The 22,807-nt window shown below is 41.2% G+C and overlaps 1 protein-coding gene across 1 annotated transcript in view; it reads right to left on the minus strand.

The window, feature by feature from the left end:
• Positions 1-665: 665 nt before the first annotated feature.
• LOC115459396 (protein shisa-9-like) overlaps positions 666-22,807 on the minus strand; it is a gene marked incomplete at its 3' end in the record, with an annotated part of 60,839 nt that continues 38,697 nt past the window's right edge. Inside the window, exons 2-3 of the mRNA XM_030189227.1 lie at positions 8,026-8,157; positions 666-814 (exon numbers count right to left, since the gene is read on the minus strand). Of these exons, the coding sequence (XP_030045087.1) occupies positions 666-814; positions 8,026-8,157 (281 nt within the window). The remainder of the gene's footprint in view (positions 815-8,025; positions 8,158-22,807) is intronic.

Consider the following 22,807-nt stretch of genomic DNA (forward strand, 5'->3'; position numbering starts at 1 on the left):
CTAGTACTACACGTGTGAATTTCTCTCCCATGTACTGATAAAATCTGTCTCCACACACAGCGCTGCTGAATATCTTTGCATGGCTAATCCGAACAGCAGGGCATGCCTAAATGTCTTTATAAAAAATTGACTTTCTGTATATGTATGGCATCTTATTACGCATTTTCACAAGATCGTTTTGGGAGAAGTGGTGTTGGGGTGATCATGACTGTTGAGCTTAATTATCAAAATCTGGGGATTGGGGAGGGGTTCTAGGAACCTGAAAGTTAATTGAGGTGGGAAGTGAAGCTGGAAGTTTGCTTAAGACATCTAACACCCATGCACCCGGCCCCAGATGTATGCGAGAGAAACAAAAGGGATGATGTGATATGATGTGTGTGTATATGTTTGTAGATTGCAGTGGGGAAGTTATGAGCTGTAAATTGTTCCAGGATGGGGGGGGGGGGGGGGGGGGGGGGGGGGGGGGTGAGCTGGTGGGGGTGGAAATCTCATTTCCTGTAGGAGTGTGTTTGTATTTTTCTGGATTGTTCAGGTATGTAGGATGCACTGTGACTGAAAATCTTCCTCTTAAAATCTGCTCCCTCATGGCAGTTAAGCTGTCCTGTTGCCTATGCCTGATCTCTAGTGACCATCCTCATTCTGGGCAAACCTATCTATTTACTTACCTACAGCCTTGAGGGTGGCATACTTGCTGTAATCTTGACCCTGGAGGGAAAGGTTGGCCGCAAACTGTGTCCTGTTGTTGTGTGGGTGTGACAATCCAAATTGAGGGAGGACAGGAGTGGTCATCCCTGCATTATTCAGGTTTGTGTATCTGGAGGGTGTAAACAAAATATTCACTACATTAATGGTAAACATAGAAGCATTTTAACAATTGTTTTTCTGACTTCCTTTACCAATGCTTGACTCCGTGTAAGGTAAACTGATGTGTGAAGGCAAGGCATAGCCAGGATTTTTTAGAATAGCAAAGTAGAAGTGGAGAACTAAACTCTGAGATCATTTTAGGGAGCAGCAGAAAATCAATTCAAATTCCCATAGGCTGCACCCAGGTCTAGTTAAGCAGAAATGCTGGCATTTAGTGTAGCCTCTTGATCTTTAAGAAACTGGATACATAGGCAGATATTAGGGGGTAGAAATCTCAGATTGTTTCTTTCAGAAATATTTCAGGCAGTTTCAAAACCTGCTTCAATCACATTTTATTTATTTATTGTGACATTTATATCCCACATTATCCCAAACAAGTTGAGTTCAATGTGGCTTACAATAAACAGTCTAGGATACATACCAAATAATAAGGCATAAGAAAGTAATTTGTTGTAAGAATTCAATTTTACAATACAGTATCATAAACATACTGGGATAGCTATGGATGTTTAACATTTAGAAAATCTATTATGAATGAGAAATTGTACATGAAGCAAAGAGAAAGTTAATGGTAGAGTAATAATTGTTTGAGATATGGTTGTTCTTTGTGAGGGTTTGTTTGAATAGAAACGATTTGAGGATTTTCCGGAATCTAGTATATTCTTGTATATTTCTTATTTTTGGGTGGTAAAGAGTTCCACTATTTGGTTCCTAGGTAAGTGAAGTCTGTAGAGTGGACAGTTTTGTAGATCACTTTTTTGCAATTTGGAAGGTATAGTCTGAGATAGTTTCTTGCCTCATATTTAGCGTTTCTTTGAGGTAAGTTTATTAATGGTACCATACAGTCTAGGATTTGAAAGCTAAAGGTACATAATTTGAAGATGATTCTCACTTTGGTGGAAAGCCAGTGTAGTTTGATTAATATAGGAGAGGCACTTTCAAAATGAGAGATTTTTTATATGAACCTGGCTGCAGTGTTTTGAGCTGTTCGGAGTTTAGTCAACAGGTACTCCTTATAGCCAGCATATATGGCATTACAATAATCAAATTGGGGTAATGTTAATGATTATACCAATAGTCTGAATGTTTCTGATGAGAAATAGGGTCTGATCCTTTTTAGTTTCCAAAGAGGCCTGAAAGATTTTGTGATTTCTGAGGAAACTTGAGTATCAAATGTTAAATGTTTGTCTATAGTTATATCTAGAATTTTCAGATTATTGTCAATGGGGAATGAAGTGTTGTCAACTGTGAAACTGTTGTAGTGGTTTTGGTAAAATAGTTTGGTAATGACCATGAATTTAGTTTTTTCTTTATTTAGCTTTAGTTTGGATTCTGAGGCCCAGGTTTCCATCAAATTTAAGCCAAGTTTTGCCTTTTATAAGATGTCTAGAATGTTCTTTTTGAAGGTTATGTATATGGTAACATCCTCAGCATATATGAATGTTTTGAATCCTGTTGTTTCTAGTCTGTTACCTAGTGGTGACATCATTACATTAAACAGTATGGGCGATAGTGGAGAGCCCTGAGGAATGTCACAGTTCGGTGACCAAGAAGAGGATAAAGTTTCTGTCATTTTCATTTTGTAAGATCTTGATTTCAGGAATCCTTGAAACCATTTGTGGACTGCCACTTATGCCAAAGTTGTATAGTATGTTTAGTAGGATATTATGATCTACTACATCAAATGCGCTAGACATATCGAACTGCATTATTAAGATCTTAGACTCTATGCTAATTTCTTTTCTGAAATTTGATACTAGGGTAGTAAGGACAGTCTTGGTGCTATAGCATGGACTGAAACCTGATTGCAATTTGTGTAGTAGGGAGAAATGTGAAAGGTAGTCCATAGTTTGTGCTGCTCTTATTCCTTCCATCGCCTTTATCATCAGAGGAATGGAGGCTACTGGTCTGTAGTTTGATACATCAGTTATGGTGATTGTTTTTTGGTATTGGTGTTAGGATAATAGAGCCTTTGTTATCAGGGAAGGTGCCGTGGAATAGTAGGAAGGAGATATGCTGCTAAAGCAGATTAACAAATATATTAGGAGCTTCCTTCATAAGGTAACTAGGACAAGGGTCTAGTATGCATTGTGAGGTTGAGTATTTTAGGAGGTAATGTTTTACTGTGTCATGAATTGGTAGTTGGAAGGAAGACCAGATTCTGTTGGTGGCTATTCCTGTATGTGTGTCTGACTGTTTTTCGTAAATATTCTGATGGTTGATTTTTAATTTGAGTACTCCTTCTCTGATTTTGACTATTTTTTGTTTGAAAAAAGTAGCCAGTTGCTCTGCTGTTGGTGGGGACTCAGTGATTGTGATTATTTCTTTTGTGGATAATAGGCTTTTTATCACATTGAAAAATTTACTGGTATTAAGAAAATTACCACTGAGTATTTTGTTATAGTTTTGAGGTTTTGCAAGTTTGATCTTATTTTTATATGTTTTAATGGCAATTTTCCAAGTTAATTTGTTTTCATTTGATTTGTCTTTAGCCCATTTTCCTTCCAGTTTTCTACATTTCCTTTTCAAAAGAAGGATAGATTGATTAAACCAAGGTGAAAGTTTCTGGGTTGGTTTGGATGTAGATTTGAAACATTTATTTAAGACATTATCGCACAGGTCATCCCATTTAATCATGAAGTTATTATTGTTTGCTGGAGGAAGAGCAGGATTGTTCAAGACGTTAGACCAGAAGGTTGTGGTATTTATTTTTCCTCTAGTTTTGTGAGGAGTCATAGTACTTTTATTTTTCATTGATTTTGTATTTTCCCTCCAATAGAAGGAGAACTCGAGTTTACTATGACCTGACCAGGGAGTTTGAGTCCAAGTATGGTTACTTAGATGAAAGTTGTTGTTTGTAAATTTATAGGCTAATAGGTCAAGTATGTGACCTTTATTGTGAGAGGTATGACTGAATGGTTGTGTGAGTTGCCAGTAGTTAAAAAAAAAGTAAATATTTTGTATTACTGTCATTCTGATTATCTAGGTGTAATTGATGTCCCTATTAGTAGGACATTATCAAATGTAGTGCATATGTTAGATACAAATTCATCCAGATACATCACCTTTATATTCAAGAAAGTTGTAGGAGAAGGTTGGGTAGCCTCTCAGCCCTCTTCTTTAACCCTGTGACTGATGATGCCCTGGAGGAGGTAGGCTCTGGTACACCTTCAGGTATGAAACATTTTGGATTGTGGGAATACGTTCTCCTGTACCTGGATTCAGGATTCTGAGACCTGTACTGGCTAATAGGTGTCAACTGATATCATAACATATAGCAGCTTCCTGAGCTCTGTAGACAAAACCCTTGCACCCCATATCGTAGAAGACTCCAGGCTGAATTCAACAGCAAATGATTTACTATAATGTACTCATGACTTCACTGTACACACTAAGATAAACAGTGTATTGGCAAGAATATAAACAGTCAGATAATTAAAGACATATGACAGAGAGCTTTAAGGTCAGCTTCCAATGTAGATACAACAGTTTTGCAACGCTGGCTACCAAAGGTATAAAAATGAGTAAAAGCTTTTTGCTCACAGTTCACATGGGGCCCAAAGTAATATGGAAGAGGTGTTACATTTGTGATAGGCAGTTTCTGGAGAGATCTAATATTAATTAAGGCTTTGTTTCAGAAAGGTTGAAACTACCTTTTTGCACAGTCCTGCATCAGACAGAAATCCCTCATGGGCTGAATGGCTCTAATTGTCTTCTTCCCAGTTCAGGGATTTACCTCTTTTATCTCAAGTTATTGATGAGGAGGTTGTAGGAAAGTTCTTCTGTGATTCCTTCTGGCTTCAGACTGAGGGGAAGGGCTCTGTTCTGCTGCAGGTAAAAATCCCCTCTTTTTATTAGAACTGTGATAGCTCAAGTCTGAGTTTTGGTACCCCTGGAACTCAGAAGCTAACAGTCTTGTGGGCCTCTGCAACCCAACTTTTTTTTTTAGGTTCACTTTGATTCCCTTTCTGAAGCCAATTTGTTTCCTGATGCATCAGAAATCCCCATAAATGGGGGAAGAGGCAGACCAAATTTCGGTTTTGTGTTTGATGCTGAAACGGACCTGAAATCCAAATTTGGTGCAAATTTGGAGTGGAGGAGTGGCCTAGTGGTTAGGGTGGTGGACTTTGGTCCTGAGGAACTGAGTTCGATTCCCACTTCAGGCACAGGCAGCTCCTTGTGACTCTGGGCAAGTCACTTAAACCCTCCATTGCCCCATGTAAGCCGCATTGAGTCTGCCATGAGTGGGAAGGCGCAGGGCACAAATGTAACAAAAAAAAATGCAAGTGTGTTTTCAGCTGAAATTGAAAATGTGTGGTGTCCCTGAAACTGATGTAGACCCTGCTCCCTCCCTTCCTCCCCACCCTGAACAGGAGCAGCTTACCTCTGGGCCCCTCTCAAACAAAAGCAGCCAGATCCCCACTACCACCCATAGGACCCCCCTGGGGCCTACCATACAAGTATTTGTGGTCCAGTGGTGCAGGTCAGGGAAGGAGCTTGAAGTTGTGGCAGCCGTTTTGACAACAGAGCTAGCAGGGGCAGGAGTGAGTAGGAATCGCTCTTACCCAACTGCACCACTGGACCACCAACAATGATAAAGTAAGCCCCAGGGAAAAGGCCTATGGGTGGTGGGGGGGGGGGGCTGGGAGGGGAGTTGCTCTTGTTCAGGGGAAGGAGGGGTGGCTTGTTTTGGTTTCAGTCAAAACTGAGCAACAAAATTCAGTCGCTAGTTTGATTTTAGTCAAAAAAACCCAAAATGGTTTCAGTCATCCTCTAAATGGGGGTGACTAGTGTCATTGCTGGGAGAAAATCTGATCAGTCCTGCAATCTCTCCATGGGTTTCACTGACCGGGATCAGGAGAATCCACTCCAGGGTTGGCCCTGCACAGTAGGCTTCATTACTTACTGGTTGTATTTAGGTCTCCAGACACACATCGCTATCTCTATTTCAGATTTTGCTTTCAGGTATAGGAAACTTCAGGAATCTGGTAAGATTAGTACTCAATTCCATATATGCTCAAGGGGATAGTAATCTCTTTTTTTTTTCATGAAACCCCCCTCACAGATTGATAGCTATAATAGATATCTGCATACAGTGAGTTTGCCATAATGACCTTTAGTGGCCAGAGGTCAGAAGCACAGCTGAGATGAGTAACACAGGCTTTACTAACTGTCAAGGATAGGCTGCTTTTTAGTTCATTTGGCATTGCTGCTACTTTTAGAATATGAGTTTCTCTAGTCCTTGTTTTAATTCTGCTGATTGTACTTAAAATTCCTACCTGGAATGGGAGGTCTATTTATTTATTTGGATTTAGCTCAGGGGCGTAGCCATGGGCGGGCTTGGATGAGCCCAGGCCCAGCCACTTTCCTTCCAGCCCCGACCAGCCAACATCCTCGTACCAAAGGCGGGGCGGTCTGCCCCGCCCTGGGTGTCAGCAGGTGGGGGGGTGCTACGCTGGCGCCGCAGTCCCCACCTGCCCACCAGCTCCTCCGACGGACATGCAACCCTCTTCTTCCCCTGCCACCCGGCACCTGACCCAGCCTTAAAAAAAAAGTCAGTGAAGCGCCTCGCGTCTCTCTCTGCTCTGCTGTAAAGCAAGCAAATCGCCTCATCGCGTCGGCCCTTCCATCACTGTGTCCCGCCCTCTGATGTAACTTCCTATTTCTGCGAGGGCGGGACACAGTGAAGGAAGGGCCGATGTGATGAGGCGATTTGCTTGCTTTACAGCAGAGCAGACGTGAGGCACTTCACCGACTTTTTTTTTTTAAGGCTGGGTCAGCTGCCAGGTGAAGAAGAGGGTCACATGTCCGTTGATGGAGCCGGTAGGCAGGGGGGGACTGGGTCAGGGAGGGGGACTCAGATGGGAGAAGGGGTCTGGGTGGGGTGGGCTCAGATGGGAGAATGGGGCAGGAGGGAGAATGGGGCCATGCCTGGGGCAGGTGGGAGAATGGGTCTGGGGCTGAAAATGGGGGCCCTAATGCAAGGCATGTGGATGAAGGGAACTGGGGGCTGAAAAGGAGGGTAGGTGGGATAAGGGGGCTAGTACTGGAACTGGGGGCTGAAAAGGGGACAGGGAGAAGTGGCTGGGGCTGAAGCTCGGGACTTGTGGGAGAAAAGTGCTGGGGTTGAAACTGGGGACTGAAAAGGGGACAGGGAGAAGTGGCTGGGAGCTGAAGCTCCAGACTGGTGGGAGAAAAGGGCAGGGGCTGAAACTGGGTACTGGTGGGATAGTGGGGCTGAAACTGGGGGCTGAAAAGGAGGGGCAGGTAGGAGATGTGGGCTGGGGCTGGAACTAGGGGCCGGTGGGATAATGAGGCTGGAACTTGGGGCCGAAAAAAAGGGGCAGCGAGAGGGAGGGCAGACCCTGGATGGATGGGAGAGGGAGGGCAAATGGTGGATTGAAAGGGCAGAGAGAAAGGGCAGACAGTAGATGGAAGGAACGACAGAGAGGGCAGACACTGGATGGCAGAGAGAGAGAGAAGACAGATGCTGGACGGAAGGAAGACGGTGAAAAGAAGATGAGGAAAGCAGAAACCAGAGACAACAAACTGTAAATAAAATATATATTTTTATTTTTTTGCTTTAGGATAAAGTAGTGTTCTAGATGTCAGGCATTTACCTGTTTTATGAATACAGCTTAATCAGGCATTTGCATTTCTTACAAAGCAAAGTTTGAAGGATATGTGCCATTGACATGTTTGCCTTATAGCAGTCATATTTGGTCAAGTTTAAGATATGGGATAAAATCACTCGATTTAAAAATGTCGGTGTTCCATGAACCAGTTATGTGGTTTGTGTTAATGCAGGAGAGCTGTTGCACAGACTGCTTACTTAGAAATCCATCATCAAGTGCACTCTAAGGCATTATTAAAGAAACACTACTCACACCTAGTGCCCACCCATATTAGCTCTGGGCCCACCCAAAATGTCAGGTCTGGCTATGCCACTGATTCAGCTAATGCCTCTTTCAGTTGTAGCTCAAGATAAGTTACATTCAAGTACAAGGGCTTCCAAACTAAGCTTGTACCTAAGGCAGTAGAGGGTGAAGTGACTGCTCACAAGTTGCTGCAATGGGTTCTCAGCTCGCTGCTCTCTAATCATTAGGCTACTTCTCCATGGTATGTAATAGTAGATGTATGAGTGCAATGACAGTATATCACTTACCAATGCTGTTGTGGGGGGAGACCCTCGCAATCATGTCAGTGATCTGGACCTGAACGCCGCCTCCACGCCCATCCATGACGTGGTCAGTGGGCCCATGGCTTGGCTGCTTCAGTAGCTCAGTGAGAGTCCTGAAATATACCAGAAAGTCCATATATGTCTGTCACTCCACTTTCTAGGCCGTCAGCAAAGAAAATGTTTTCATGAGATGGCAACCCTGATTTGTGGGCAGAACAGAGAGTGTTAATGGTGGGATTCCTTTTGATTTTCCTATATATTGAGACATTCTGAATACATTTTTGATCATCCAGATTACCCCTTTTCATGTCACTTTCTATTTAACACAACTTAATCTAGAGCAGTGTTCTCAAACAGTGCGGTCATAAGAGATGAGAGGTGTGTCACCAAAAATTTGGCATAGACCACAAGCCTGTGCTTTCCTTATTAACCATCTGTGACAGCAAGATCGGAAGACCAGAGATCCAGAGAGTCAAGTATCTGAAATCCCTATAACTGGTCCCTATTTCTGCTTTCCCACTACCCCCATTGATAATGTAAATATAGATTAAAACTTCTTTGAGAAAAAAAACAGCAAAAGGTAATACCTTTAATTTTAACAACAGTTAAAATAAAGTAACTTCTGTTTTAAGAATATTTTGATCTCACTTGCATTAGTTTTAACAACAGTGAAATATTTAGGAATTTGTTTTTAGTTTGGCTGTGAATGTAAGTGGGTAATGTGTCACACACATGAACTTTGTCTTTCAGGTGTGTCACAACAGAAGAAAGGTTGAGAACCACTGATCTAGAGATATTTGCAATCTGGAGCTCAAAAGCCCAAGTATATTTTCTTGAGACAGGTAAAAGAATAGTAAAGTTTCCACATATTTTCCATCTATAATCTGTGGGTCAGTTTTCAACCCTGTCTATAGATATAGATAGATATGGATATGTAAAATCCAATAACCTATTTAGCAGTCTTAAACTAAACATACAGCTTATCTGTATGGCTGCTGATAATCACTGTTATCAGGATAATTTGACAGCTCACCTTTGCTGTGCCACAGACCCGGTCTTTCATTTCAATGGATTTTCAGCCCATTACTATCCATATCCAGAACTCTAATAGGCAAGTTATATGTTCAGTGGCTACCTGTGAATGTATAACTTGTTTTGAATCTTGGCCTGGGTGTGTTCTGCTGCATGCAAGGCTCAGGACTCAATGTCCTGAAGTGCACTACCATGATTTAGTAAATCTAGCCTTTACTGTAGTGCAGTGGCGTAGCTATGTGGGGCCTGGGCCCCCATAGATTGGGCCCTGGACCCCCATGCTGACGACCCGCTCGACTCCCTCTCCCGCCGCCAACCCACCTACCTTTGCTGGCGGGGGACCCCAACCCCCCCACCAGCCGAGGTCCTCCTTGCAAAAGGCTTCCTATTCCTTCTGTTTCTGATGTCCTGCACGTACAACATGCATGTAGATGGCTATCTCAAAGGCTTTTCTTGTTACCTGCTGAGTTTTCTCTCACTTGCTTACAATGCTCTGTCATATTCTCTCTACAATAGGCCAAAGTTCACATAATGTTATACCACTAGTGGCAGACCAGCACTGGTTGCCAGTCTCCCTTCAGATAAAATTTAAAATTCTCTTATTGAGCCATAAAGCTTTTATACTGGGGCTCCAAAGTATTTATCAGATTTCTTAATTCCTGTTTTTCTGCATCCCACATGTGGTCACAATCTGTAAATTTTTTGATTATACCTTCCCCCGACTCATATGTGACTTGAAATTACTCAGCAAACCATTTTTTTTTATAGTCCTGCCTTTGGAATTCTGTTCTATTTGATCTTAGGTTGGAATAATTGTCATTAAATTCAAGATATGACTGAAACTTTTTATTTATTTATTTATTTATTTATTCATTTGCATAAGCTTCTTATGGACTGTTGGATTCCTGATTTTGGGATGTAGATTTTATATGACTCTTTCTGGTCTGTTGCATGTTTCTGTTTTTTAAAATAGATACGGAGAACATTACAGCATATAAAGACCATTCTATGTATCCAGTTTGCCTACCCAAACCAACTACTATGCTCTACAACTCCTTTCTCTAACGTAGTGTTATGACTTTGTTTGTCCTTGACCAGTGTTAAAATGTTTTAAAGTAAATTAGTTTTTTTTATTTTAATCTAATTGTAAAACTGCCTTGTTGTTACCTCCATTAAGGCCATAAAGCAAGATTGTGAATAAATATAAATATAAAAAAGCAAGATGACAATGTATGAGAAAAGAGAGACCTGTTACAGAAAGAGTAAGTCAAAGACACAGGGAAAAGAGAAAAAGCAAAGAGGCATATGGAGGGCAAAGGGTGAAAAGAGAGTTGGGAAAATTGTTATATTGTCACCTGGAGTGAGTGAGAAGAAGAAGAAGGTATAAATAACACAGGTTTATTTAGAAGCAAAAGCTTACACGAGTTGTTTATACAGAGACCAAGATGCTTGGTGTGGGCGGGAGGCATGAGAAGATTTTGTTACAATTAAGGCAACTCATTACTAAAATTCACTGCAGGATCAGCGATTAATTTATTTTATTTGTTATAGGGTTTTTCTCCTGTAGCCTGTGATCTTGTTTAAATTTGACAATTTAGTGATAAATGTAGAAGAGATTATAATTGTAATGTCACTAAATAAATGGAAAGAGTGAATTTCTGCTTTTCAGGTACAATGAATTACATCACGAAATTTAGAGGTCAATATTCAAAACGCACTTACACATTCGGCACTGTGTTGAACATATATGTATGTGTTTTTAAAAAAATTTCAGTGCTATTATATTATAATACTAGATGCAGAGTCCACTGTGGGGGCAATTCTATAACTTGGCGTTTCCACTTAGACACACCAATGCTTCGTGCTGAGTGCTAATTCTATAATAGCTCCAGAAAAAAAAGAGTATCCTTTGTAATCATTAAACAATATATTTTTTGATATTAAAGGACCATCAGAAGGTGGACAGAGTCCAAATCTCTTTGCAGAAATAAGTTAATACAAGAAAGGAGTCTATGCCAGAAGAAGTGTTTAACAAAACTCTGAATCCCTGATGCAACTCGACTAGCGAAACATAGCGCTGTCAAATGGGGTCATTTGGATCAGCTGAAATTTTGTGATGGGAATATGAGAAATCATGTGTGAACAAAAACTCCTTAAGATAAGTGAATTGAACTGTTATTTTATTATCTGAAGAAATATATGGTGGGATAAAATGAAAATTTATCTTACATACATAAAAAATTGGACTGATGAAGATAATAGGTGTGAATGCTAGAGTCAAAGATACAGCTGAGAGTTGGACGCTATCCACCTTCTGATGGTCCTTTAATATTAAAATAAATACTGTTTAATGATTACAAAGGATACGCTTTTTTTCTGGATCTATTATGTATTTTTGAGTCCCTCTAACTTAGAGTATTTTGAGACCACAGTTTTTGCTTACTAATTCTATAATGGCATCTGTGTGCCAAGATGCTGTTACAGAATACTAACATAAACCCCAATTAGCACGTCTACATTAGGTATGACCATTTATGCCTAAGTGTGCCATGTAATGCTTGGAACTCATAGCATTCTAGAAGTTCGCCAGTAAGCTGGAGCCATGCCCATGCCCCCAAGCTCCGCCCACATGCACACCCCCTTGCAGTTACACATTACCTTACAGAATTGGAAGTACTGCAATTAAACGCATGTGTGCTGACTGTCTTAGCACTCACTGTACATGCATGCTGGCATCCAGTTAAAGAATTGCCCTCCATCCTCCAGATTCTATAAATGCTGCCCAAATTTGAGCGCCCACAATTACATGCAATACTGAAATCCACATGCAAATAAATTGGTTAATGAGCTGTTAACAATCAATAATTGGCGAAGGTGAGGGAGCTTCCCTCGGTTCCTGGACCTTCGCCGGCTCTGAGGCAAACAACTCTACAGTTCCCCAGGACGCCGCCGGGACCTCTATGTACTTCGACTCCCTCTGCCACTGTCGACGCGACGGCGTCGATAGGGAGCGGAGACGGGGTTTCCCTAAGCCCCGAGAACCGCAGGGAACCTCCACAACCAGGAAGTGAACTACTCGCCGAAGTCCAGACAGTACCCGATACCGAAGTGGTGAATTCGGAGCTGCCAGAGGGGAGGACAGAGGCGTTTTTGAGTGGGACCTCGGATTTTACGCTATCAGCCGACTTGGCTTTAAAGGTATTACCTCAAGCTATTGTTAATAGACTCTCCCGAACCGAGACCCCACCACACTCCCTTATGCCAACAGCTGGAATAAGTAAGCCCTCTATTGTGACACTTGAGTCACTGTGGGACATGGTATATAACACTCACTCCTCCATGCAAAGTATGTTAAAAGAAAACTCTCAAGATATAAAAATTCTTTCAGAAGCTGTCCTGACTCAGGCACAGGTGACAGCACAACAGTCCTCCAAGATTGAAAAATTAGACACTAAGATTCAAGAAATGGGGTCTTTGGAATCCGTTTTGGTTAAGGACAATAATTTCTTACACAAACGCTTGGAATTCCTTGAAAATCAGTCTCGGAGACTTAACCTCCGGTTTCTTAATTTCCCCAAGTCTCCTTTAATTTCCTCAATAGAGATGGTGAAAAAATATATGATTGACATTCTGGGAATGGACAAAGACTCATTACCTCCCATAACTCGAGCCCATTATATCTGGAATGTTAAGGAGACAACGAGAGATCCCCCTAGACGAGAAATGGGTGAAGAAATGAATCTTACTTCCTTCCTGGAAAGCTCACTGGATGTGATTACCTATAGGACTACAATGTTAGTCACCTTTGTGCTGGAGCCGGATCGGAATGCTATATTAAGACTTTCCCTGAGACATTTAGATGATCTGTTTATGGGCTCCAAGATTAGGATTTTTCCTGATCTTTCCAGGCCGACACAAGTGAGACGTAGGGCCTTTTTGGAACTACGTCCTAGAGTTGAAGCCTTGAAAGCCAACTTTGTTTTGCGTTTTCCTTGTATATGTACTGTTATGCTTGAGGGTAAACAATTTCAATTCGTAGATCCTAAACAGCTTAAAGATTTTTTGGATGCTAGAGTAGAAGTGACTGTTACATGCCCTCCTACATTGCAGGCTGGAGTTTGAATCTAGAGGTAGCAATTGTATAATATTCATGTTTTCCTTTTTTTATTTTTCCTTTTCTTGGAATCCACTTTTCCACTTTTCCTTTATTTGTGGACAAAAAAAAAAAGTGTTAATTGCTGCTTTATGTTACTTTTTGTAAGGAATTTACCTTATTTTCTAATGTGAGATGTATTATCACATTATTGTGTGAATCTTTAAAAGATTAATAAAGGTTTAAAAACAAAAAAAAAAAAAAAAAAAAAAAAAAAAAAAAAAACAATCAATAATTGGCATGAATTGGCTCTAATTCGGATTTGCATGCAGATATGGCTTCATGAGAAACTATAAAGATCTGCGCCCAAATCCTCACACATGTATCCCACAAGGGGGCGTGGCTATGGGAGGGGCATGGGCAGGTCAGTGGCATTCCAAAGAATTATGTGCGGTGTTACAGAATATGGGAGCTGTGCACAAAGTTGTGCACCACGATTTACACCAGGTTTCAGATGGTGTAACTCCTTGTGGCCAAGGTTAGGCACTAGAACATGCACTAAGCACTATTCTACAAAGAGAGGAGCACAAATTTTTCCCACCACCATTTACTGAATTCAGTCGTATATTAATAGTATTATACACTGAGAGAAATTGGCAGAGAAGGGGTATTCAAGGCGTGGTGCCCACTATGCACATACTCTATATGCATAAATGCCAATACTTGGTGTCTATACATCTAGTTTAAGCATTTGGCCTGGTATAACCTAGAAGATCCAGGCCAAATGTACAAGTTTAAGTATAGGCACTGATGCTAAGTAAGACCAAGAATACTATAATGTATCTGTATCGCTCCATGGTGCGACCTCACCTTGAGTATTGCATTCAGTTCTGGTTGCTGTATCTCAAAATGATAAAGCGGAATTGGAAAGGGTTCAAAGAAGAGCGACAAAAATGATAAAGGGGATGAAACTCCTATGAGGAAAAGCTAAAGAGGTTAAGGCTCTTCAGCTTGGAAAAGAGATGGCTGAGGGTGGATATGATTTAGGTCTACAAAATCCTGAGTGGTGTAGAACAGGTAGAAGTGAATCAATTTTTTACTCTTTCAAAAGATACAAAGACCAGGAGACACTCAATGAAATTACATGGAAATACTTTAAAAACAAATAAGAGGAAATATTTTTTCACTCAATGAATAGTTTTATTTATTTTATTGCATTTGTATCCCACATTTTCCCACCTATTTGCAGGCTCAATGTGGCTTACATAGTTTTGTAAAACAGTTAATCCTGGATGTCAGGTACAATTATTATTGTGCAGAGATTAATTAGGGAACAGAATAGAGAGAAGAGGGAAGGAATTTATTAGGTATAGTAGAAGAAGGACTTTCAGAAGTGGATTAGTGAGGTTCTGGGTTTTCATTGTAGGCTTTGTTGAAGAAATATGTCTTGAGGGATTTGCGAAAGATAGTTAATTCATTGATTGTTTTCAGGTCTCTAGGTAGTGCGTTCCATGCATCAGCTTGTATTTTAGTCCTTTGCAGCTGGGGAAGTGTAGGTTGAGAAATTTGCGAGATGATTGTGTAGCGTTTCTGGGAGGTAGGTCCACGAGGTTTAGCATGTAGATTGGGGCGTCTGCGTGAATGATTTTGTGTACCATCATGCAGATCTTGAATGCAATATGTTCCTTAAGTGGGAGCCAGTGAAGTTTCTCTCTTAAGGGTTTTGCACTTTCATATTTAGTTTTTCCAAATATGAGTCTGGCAGCAGTATTTTGGGCAGTTTGGAGTTTCTTGATGTTCTGCTCTTTGCAGCCTGTGTACAGTGCATTGCAGTAATCAAGATGACTTATTACCATTGACTGTACCAGGGTACGGAATATGTATCTCGGGAAGAAAGGTTTTATTCTTTTGAGTTTCCACATGGAGTAGAATATCTTTTTCGTCGTGTTTTTCACGTGGGTATCAAGAGTAAGGTTTCGATCAATGGTGACTCCTAGAATTTTCAAGTTTTGCGAAATAGGCAGAGAACAGTATGGTGTGGTTATGGTGGAGAAGTTTTTTGTGTTATGTTGTGAGGTGAGAACAAGACATTGTGTTTTTTCTGCATTAAGTTTCAGCTGGAATGCATCTGCCCAGGTGTGCATTATTTGGAGGCTTTGGTTGATCTCGTTGGTGATTTCATTTAGATCGTGTCTGAACGGGATGTAGATCGTGACGTCATCTGCATATATGTAGGGATTGAGGTTTTGATTGGCTAGAAGTTTAGCCAAAGGTATCATCATCAGGTTGAATAAGGTTGGTGAGAGGGGAGATCCTTGGAGTACTCCACATTCAGGTATCCATGGGGGTGATCTGTCCGCATTTGTTGTTACTTGGTATGATCTTGTGGTCAGGAATCCTTTGAACCATTTGAGAACTGTGCCTCCTATTCCAAAGTATTCTAGTACATGTAATAGTATTTCATGGTCAACCATGTCAAAGGCACTGGACATGTCGAATTGTAAGAGGAGTATGTTGTTGCCCATTGCAATTGCTTGTTTAAATGAGTTCATTGCAGACACTAGAACAGTTTCGGTACTGTGATTTGACCGAAATCCTGATTGAGACTCGTGGAAAATTGAATGTTTATTTAGGTATTCAGTAAGTTGTTTCGTTACTATGCCTTCCATGAGTTTGGTTATGAATGATGCTACTGGTCGATAGTTGGTTAGGTCCATTGTGCTTTTTTAAGCATCTTTCGGTAGCGGAGTAAGTAGGATATTTCCTTTGTCCGTAGGAAAGAGCCCATTTTGAAGTCTGTGATTTACGTGGTTCGTGATGTCTATTTTGAATTGTTTGGGTGCTGATCTTATTAGACTGTTAGGGCAGATGTCTAGTTTACATTGCGATTTGGCGTATTTTCTGAGCCAATGTGAGATTTCATTTGTTGAAAGTGTGTTGAAGTTGGTCCATGATCAATCTGCTGGGTATTCTCCAGGTTTTGGGTCTAGGCATTCAAGGATATTTGTGTAATTTGTTTTGTTGGTGGGTATCATGAGTCGGAGTTTTATAATTTTTTCCTTGAAGTAATTTGCAAGATTGGTTGCTGATGGGGTATCTGTGTTGTTCGAGGTGACCGTAGTAGTATTTAGGAGGTGGTTTACGAGTGTGAAGAGTTTGTGTGTGTCCTTGTAGTTTGGCCCTATTTTGGTTTTGTAATACATCCTTTTAGTTTGTCTGATACTGTATTTGTATTTTCTTTGTAGTTGTTTCCAGTCTTTGAGTGTGTTTTCGTCTTTTTTCTTGCTCCATGCTCTTTCTAATCTTCTGACCTGTGTTTTTAATTCCTTCAATTCTTCGTTAAACTATGGAATTGAGTTTTTTCTATGTGAGGTTCTGGTTTGAAGTGGTGCTATATTGTCTAATATTGTTCTGCATCTGTTATCCCATTCTTGGGGTGAGTCTGTAGGTGTTGTCCATTCGTCGGTGAATAGTTGTTGCCAGAATATTAGTGGGTCTATTTTGCCTCTCGTAGTGTAGGTTTGTTGTTTTTGTTTTTGATGTGTCTTTTCTGTTCTCCAGTGAAGGGAGAGGTTTGCACTGTAGTGGTCGGACCATGGCTTGGCTGTCCATTTTGTGTCTATTAGTGTGAGGTTTGATTCTGATGAAAATTTGTGGGTGATGATGTCTAGTGTATGTCCTTTGTTATGGGTGAGATGTGTGTTTGGCCAATGGAGCTCCCATAGTTGGAGGAAGTCTTTGCATTCGCATACATTGCTTGAGTTAGTATCTTCAAGATGAAGGTTGATGTCTTCTGCTATGAGAAGGTTCTGGGCGGAAACACAAGTATTCGATATGAAATCCAGGAAGTGTGATTGTGAATCTTGCCAATTGCCTGGGGGTCTGTAAAATAAAATTAGGTTCAGGTGATCACGTAAGTAGCCACTGAGGCTATTTCGAGTTGGGGAAGAATAGATTCTCCTATTGTTGTGACTGTGAATTGAGATTTATAGATTATTGCTATGCCTCCTCCTCTTTTTCCTTCTCTTGTCCAGTGGATAATTTTGTATCCTGGAGGACAGAGTTCTAAAATTATTGGATCTTTAGGTTCATGGATCCAGGTTTCACTAATAAGTAGTAGATCGAGCTAGTCAGTTGTAATCCATTCAGTCAGTATCGTGGTTTTATTGACTGCCGATCTGGCATTGATGTATCCTATTTGAATATGTTGTTGGTGTTCAGTTAAGTTTGAGGTAGTGTTAATTTTTATCAGCTGTCTCTCTTCTTGATGTGTGAGTTTGTTGTGTCCTTTCGTTCTTTTCTGTTGGTAGTGACCATCAGGCTCATTTTCAAAGCACTTAGCCTCCCAAAGTTCCATAGAAACCTATGGAACTTAGCCTCCCAAAGTGCTTTGAAAATATGCCTCCATGGCTGATAGATTTTTCGTGCCATTGTTTAATTTTTTGGATAGGCATGTTGTGTATGTGTTGTGTGAATGGTTTGAGAGTTGTGTGATTAGTGTTGTCTATGTTAGGGTTCGTGGGTGCGTGGTGGGTTAGGGAAAGATAGTAGGTAGTTAGGTATATTGATTTGCTGGGGTTCATATCAGTATTAGTTGTTTAGGAGGGGTTTGGAAGATTACAGTTCAAGATGCAGTATGAGACTATGAGACTATAAAAGAAAAGTTCCTAAGAGAGGTGAGTAGCTTACAGCTAAGCGTGAATATTACAGATCTATAATTGCAGTATTGTTATAATTATACAATTCTAGGTATGCATATTGGCAGTTAAACGTACATAAGAGATATAATAGATTGGAGTGGGAAGTGAGCTTGTCCAGTTCACTGTAGGCTGGGAAGCCAGTCGGTTTAATCTTTGTTTCCCTATCCTGCACAGCCGTCATCCAGTGCACTAAAAAAAAAGTATGCAAGCCTATGAACTGCTGCAGGGGTTTAGTAGTCAGGAGTGGAAGTGAGTCTGTCTGGTCCTTGTTGGCTATGAAGCCAACTTGCTCATTCTCTATCTCTACTTCCCTTAGCAGCCGTCACACAGTTCAATCAGACTGAGTATGCAAAACCCATGGGTTACTGCATGGGTCCGATGGATTGGAATGAAAGTGAGTCTTCTTCTTACCCCTCTGTTTTGATGGCCTGTCTAGCCTCATTAGCTCAGCCAGAGGGACACAGCTCCGCACGGGTCACTGGTTGCTGCCCGTTCCCGTCCGCCTGCAAAGGCTCTGGTGTATCTCCCGCTCTGGAACTTGTTGCCGGAGGATGCAGTAATGGTGGTTAGTGTATCTGGGTTTAAAAAAGGTTTGGACAAGATCCTGGAGAAAAAGTCCATAGTCTAATATTGAGATGGACATGGGGGAAGCCACTGTTTGCCCCGGGATTGGTAGCATGGAATGTTGCTAATAATTGGGTTTCTGCCGGATACTTATGACCTGGATTGGCCACTGTTGGAAGCAGGATACTGGGCTAGATGGAACATTGGTCTGACCCAGTATAACTATTTTTATGTTTCCAATATTCTATATCTAGGCATACAAAGTTTGTGGGTATTTTACTGGCACCTAGTGTAGGGGCAATTCTATAAAGATTGCCCACATTTGGGCACCAAAATGCAGATCACTAAGCATAAATTCTATAATGGCACTTGAACCCCCAGTTTCTGTTATAGAGTATAAGTCCACATTTGGGCGTTGACACTTATGCTTTGTAAAGGGCAGGCAAGACAGTAAATTATCACTGTCAACTGCTGAGCAAGATGTAAATAGGAACAAAAAGTTTGAAATCTCTATATGCGAATGCCAGAAGCCTAAGAGTTAGAATATATTGCACTAAATGAAAAATTATATATAATAGGCATCTCTGAGACCTGGTGGAAGGAGGATAACCAGTGGGACACTCTTATACCAGGATACAAATTATATAATAGTGACAAGGTGGATCGAATTGGTGGAGGGTATCATTGTATGTTAAGGAGGGCCTTGAATCAAATAGATTGAAAATTCTTCAGAACACAAAACACATCTTGGCAAGATGTGTTGGAATCCCTATGGATTGAAATTCCATGTGTAAAGGGGAAAAGGATAGTGATAGGAGTGTACTACCGTCCACCTGGCCAGAATGAACAAACAGATGTAGAAAATAGGGAGAATAACAAGCTGGGGAACACAATATAGTGGGTGATTTCAATTACCCTGATATTGACTGGATAAATGTAAAATCAAAGCATGCTAAGGAGGTAAAATTCCTTGACAAAATCAAGGACTGCTTTATGGATCAGCTGGTACAGGAGCCAACAAGAGGAGGAAAAATTCTAGACCTAGTCCTTAGTAGAGTGCATGATCTGGTGCAGGAGATAATGGTGTTGGGGCCGCTTGATAACAGTGATCATAATATGATCAGATTTGATATCGGCTCTGGAGTAAGTACACACAGGAAATCCAATACGTTAGCGTTTAACTTTCAAAAAGGAAAGTATGATAAAATGAGAAGAACAGTGAAAAAAAAACTTAGAGGAGCAGCTGCAAAGGTCAAAAATTTACATCAGGAGGAAGGAAGGCCAAGCGACAGCCGGCATGGTTACAAAGTGAGGTGAAGGAAGCTATTAGAACTAAAAGAAAATCCTTCAGAAAATGGAAGAAGGATCCAACTGAAACTGCATAAGGAATGTCAAGTCAAATGCAAAGTGATGATAAGGAAGGCAAAGAGGGACTTTGAAAAAAAGATTGCGTTGGAGGCAAAATCATATAGTAAAAACTTTTTTAGGTATATTAAAAATAAGAAGCCAGCAAAAGAATCAGTTGGACCAGTAGCTGGTAAAAGGGGTAAAAGGGGCACTCAAGGAAGACAAAGTCATAGCGGATAAATTAATTCTTTGCTTCAGTCTTTACTAAGGAAGATTTGGGAGAGATACTAGGGTCAGAAATACTATTCAAAGCTGACGAGTCAGAGAAACTGAATGAAATCTCGATAAACCTGGAAGATGTAATGGTGCAATTTGACATATTAAAGAGTAGCAAATTGCCTGGATCGGATGGTATTCATCCCAGAGTACTTCTTTTGTCCATTATCGGCCGAGGACGCCCATGTGTTAAGCACACCCCAGTCCCGCCTTCGCTATGCTTCTGACACGCCCCCGGGAACTTTGGTCATCCCCGTGATGGAAAGCAGTTGAGGACACCCAAAATCGGCTTTTGATTATGCCGATTTGGGCGACCCTAGGAGAAGGACGCCCATCTCCCGATTTGTGTTGAAAGATGGGCGCCCTTCTCTTTCGAAAATAAGCCTGATAGCCAACATGGATTTAGTGAAGGGAAAGCTTGCCTCACCAATCTACTACATTTCTTTGAAGGGGTGAATAAACATGTGGATAAAGATGAGCTGGTTGATACTGAGGGCATTTTCGATATGATGTCTAAGTCCGACTTTGGACGTTTTGCAAAAAACATCCAAAATCTGAATAGGAAAGAAGGTAATTTTCAAAAAAGAAAAACTTCTGTCTTTTATTTTTGAAAATACTGTTTTGAACAAGGTTTTGTGATTTGGACGTTTTGATTTTGGTTAGTGACCACTGGGGGAGTAAGGGAAAGTCACCCCTGATTCCTTTCAGTGGTCATCTGGTCATTTAGGGCACCTTCTTGTGCCTTGTTAGTTAGAAAAACAGGTCTAGCTCAAAGCGTCTTAGTGTTAGTCTTGGACAGTTTTGTTCTGTTCCATTATGGCTGAAAAACGTCTAAGTGTTAGGAACATCCAAATCCCACCCTTAACACACCCCTGATACACCCCCTTGTCATTTGAACGCACTTCTGATAAACTTCATAGAAAAATGTCTAAAAATTGGTTTTGAAAATACCAATTTGGACGTTTTTGTGAGAAAAACGTCCAAATGCAGATTTATGCCACTTTTTGGACGTTTTTCTCTTTTGAAAATGAGCCCAATTGTATATCTGGATTTTCAAAAGACATTTGACAAAGTACCTCATGAGAGACTCCAGAGGAAATTGGCGAGTCATGGGATAGGAGGTAGTTGTCACGACTGTGGCTGTGCCCACATGTCCAGACCTATTGTTTCTCAGTAATCTGAATCTGTGACATCTCCAGAATGCCTTTTACTTGCGTGGTGGCTTCTGCTGTTGGTGTTCTGCAGCCAAGCCTCACTCTGGTGGACCTGCTATCCAAGCCTCGTTTTGGTGTCCCTGCAGCCAAGTCTCATTCCTAGTTGTGACATCATCAGCCAACTCCTTTATAAAGGACTTTGGAACTGTCATGCCTTGCCTTTGCAACAGGTCTATTTTCCCTTTTTTGTTGTAGTGTTGTTGTTTGATTCGGAGTGAACTGGTCTTCTTTTTAGCTGTGCCTCAGGGCTGTCACGGTTGTGGCCGTGCCCTTATGTTCAGACCTACTGTTTCTCTGTGACCTCTCCAGTCTGCCTTTTTCCCTATTGTTGTTCTTCCTGTAAGCCAAGCCTCACTTTGGTCTCCCTGCTTCTGCTTCATTTCCTGTTGTTGTTCTTCCTGTTAGCCATGCCTCGCTTTGGTGTCCCTGAAGCCAAGCCTCGCTTTGGTCTCCCTGCTTCTGCTTCACTTCCTACTTGTGACATCATCAGCCTACTCCTTTCCTACATTGCCTTTGCAAGAGGTCTCTTAATCTTGTGTTACCTGTTTAGATCATATCCATGCTTGGCTTTGTTCCTGAGTGTTTTGCTCCTAAAGGTCTGTGCTGTGTTTCTCTGAGTCTTGTGTTTCAGTGCTTTTCTTTGTTTATTTATTTGTTGCATTTGTATCCCACTGTGAGTTTGCTTTTGAATCTTGTTTCCTGAAACCCTGGCTGTAGAGCCACACCCTGCCCTTGGTGTCTGTATCCATTTGATTCTACCCTTGGCTCCTTTTAGTCTAGCCCTGCTTTTGACTCTTGCTATAGTTAAGCTCTGTGTTTAAGCCAATCTCTGTGTTTAGCCAAGTTCTGTTTCTGTATTCCCTGTTCTGTTTCCTTTGTGTGTGGTTCTTGTCTGTTTATTCTGAGTCTGTAGAAGCCAGCATCATACCTGATTACTTCACTGCTATCCAGCTGTGGATGCTGGTAAGCACATTGCTTCTTTGTTTGTTTGTCTTCACTTAGTCTGCTTAATCCTTTGCCTACTATATTTGCTTCCTGGCTCTTGAGCTCTGTTTCTGCCAAGTTCTGTTCCTGTGTGTGTTTGAGTCAGGTTCTGCTCCTGCTCTATGTTTGAGCTAGTTCTGTCCCAGTTCCCTGTCAAGCCAAGTCCCTTTCAGTATCCTGCTCCAGCCAAGCCAAGCCAAGCCCATTCCAGAATCCTGTTCCAGTCAAGCCAAGCCGAGCCTATTCTAGAATATTGTTCTAGTCAAGCCAAGCCTGTTCCAGAATCCAGTTCCAGAATCCTGTTCCAGTCAAGCCAAGCCCATTCCAGAATCCTGTTCCTGCAAAGCCAAGCCCGTTCCAGGGGAGGAATACCGGATGAAACTGAAAGAAGCCAAGAGAGAGGTACGTCTGGCGAAGGCTAGAAATGTAAGGAGGGGCGACAAAAATTTCTTCAGATATATTAGTGAAAGAAGAAGGACTAAAAAGGGAATTGTGAGACTAAAAGATACAGCAAACTGCTATGTAGATAATGATGAAGAAAAAGCCAATTTGC

Source organism: Microcaecilia unicolor, unplaced genomic scaffold (assembly GCF_901765095.1).
Source record: "Microcaecilia unicolor unplaced genomic scaffold, aMicUni1.1, whole genome shotgun sequence".
In the NCBI taxonomy this organism is placed as follows: Eukaryota; Metazoa; Chordata; class Amphibia; order Gymnophiona; family Siphonopidae; genus Microcaecilia; species Microcaecilia unicolor.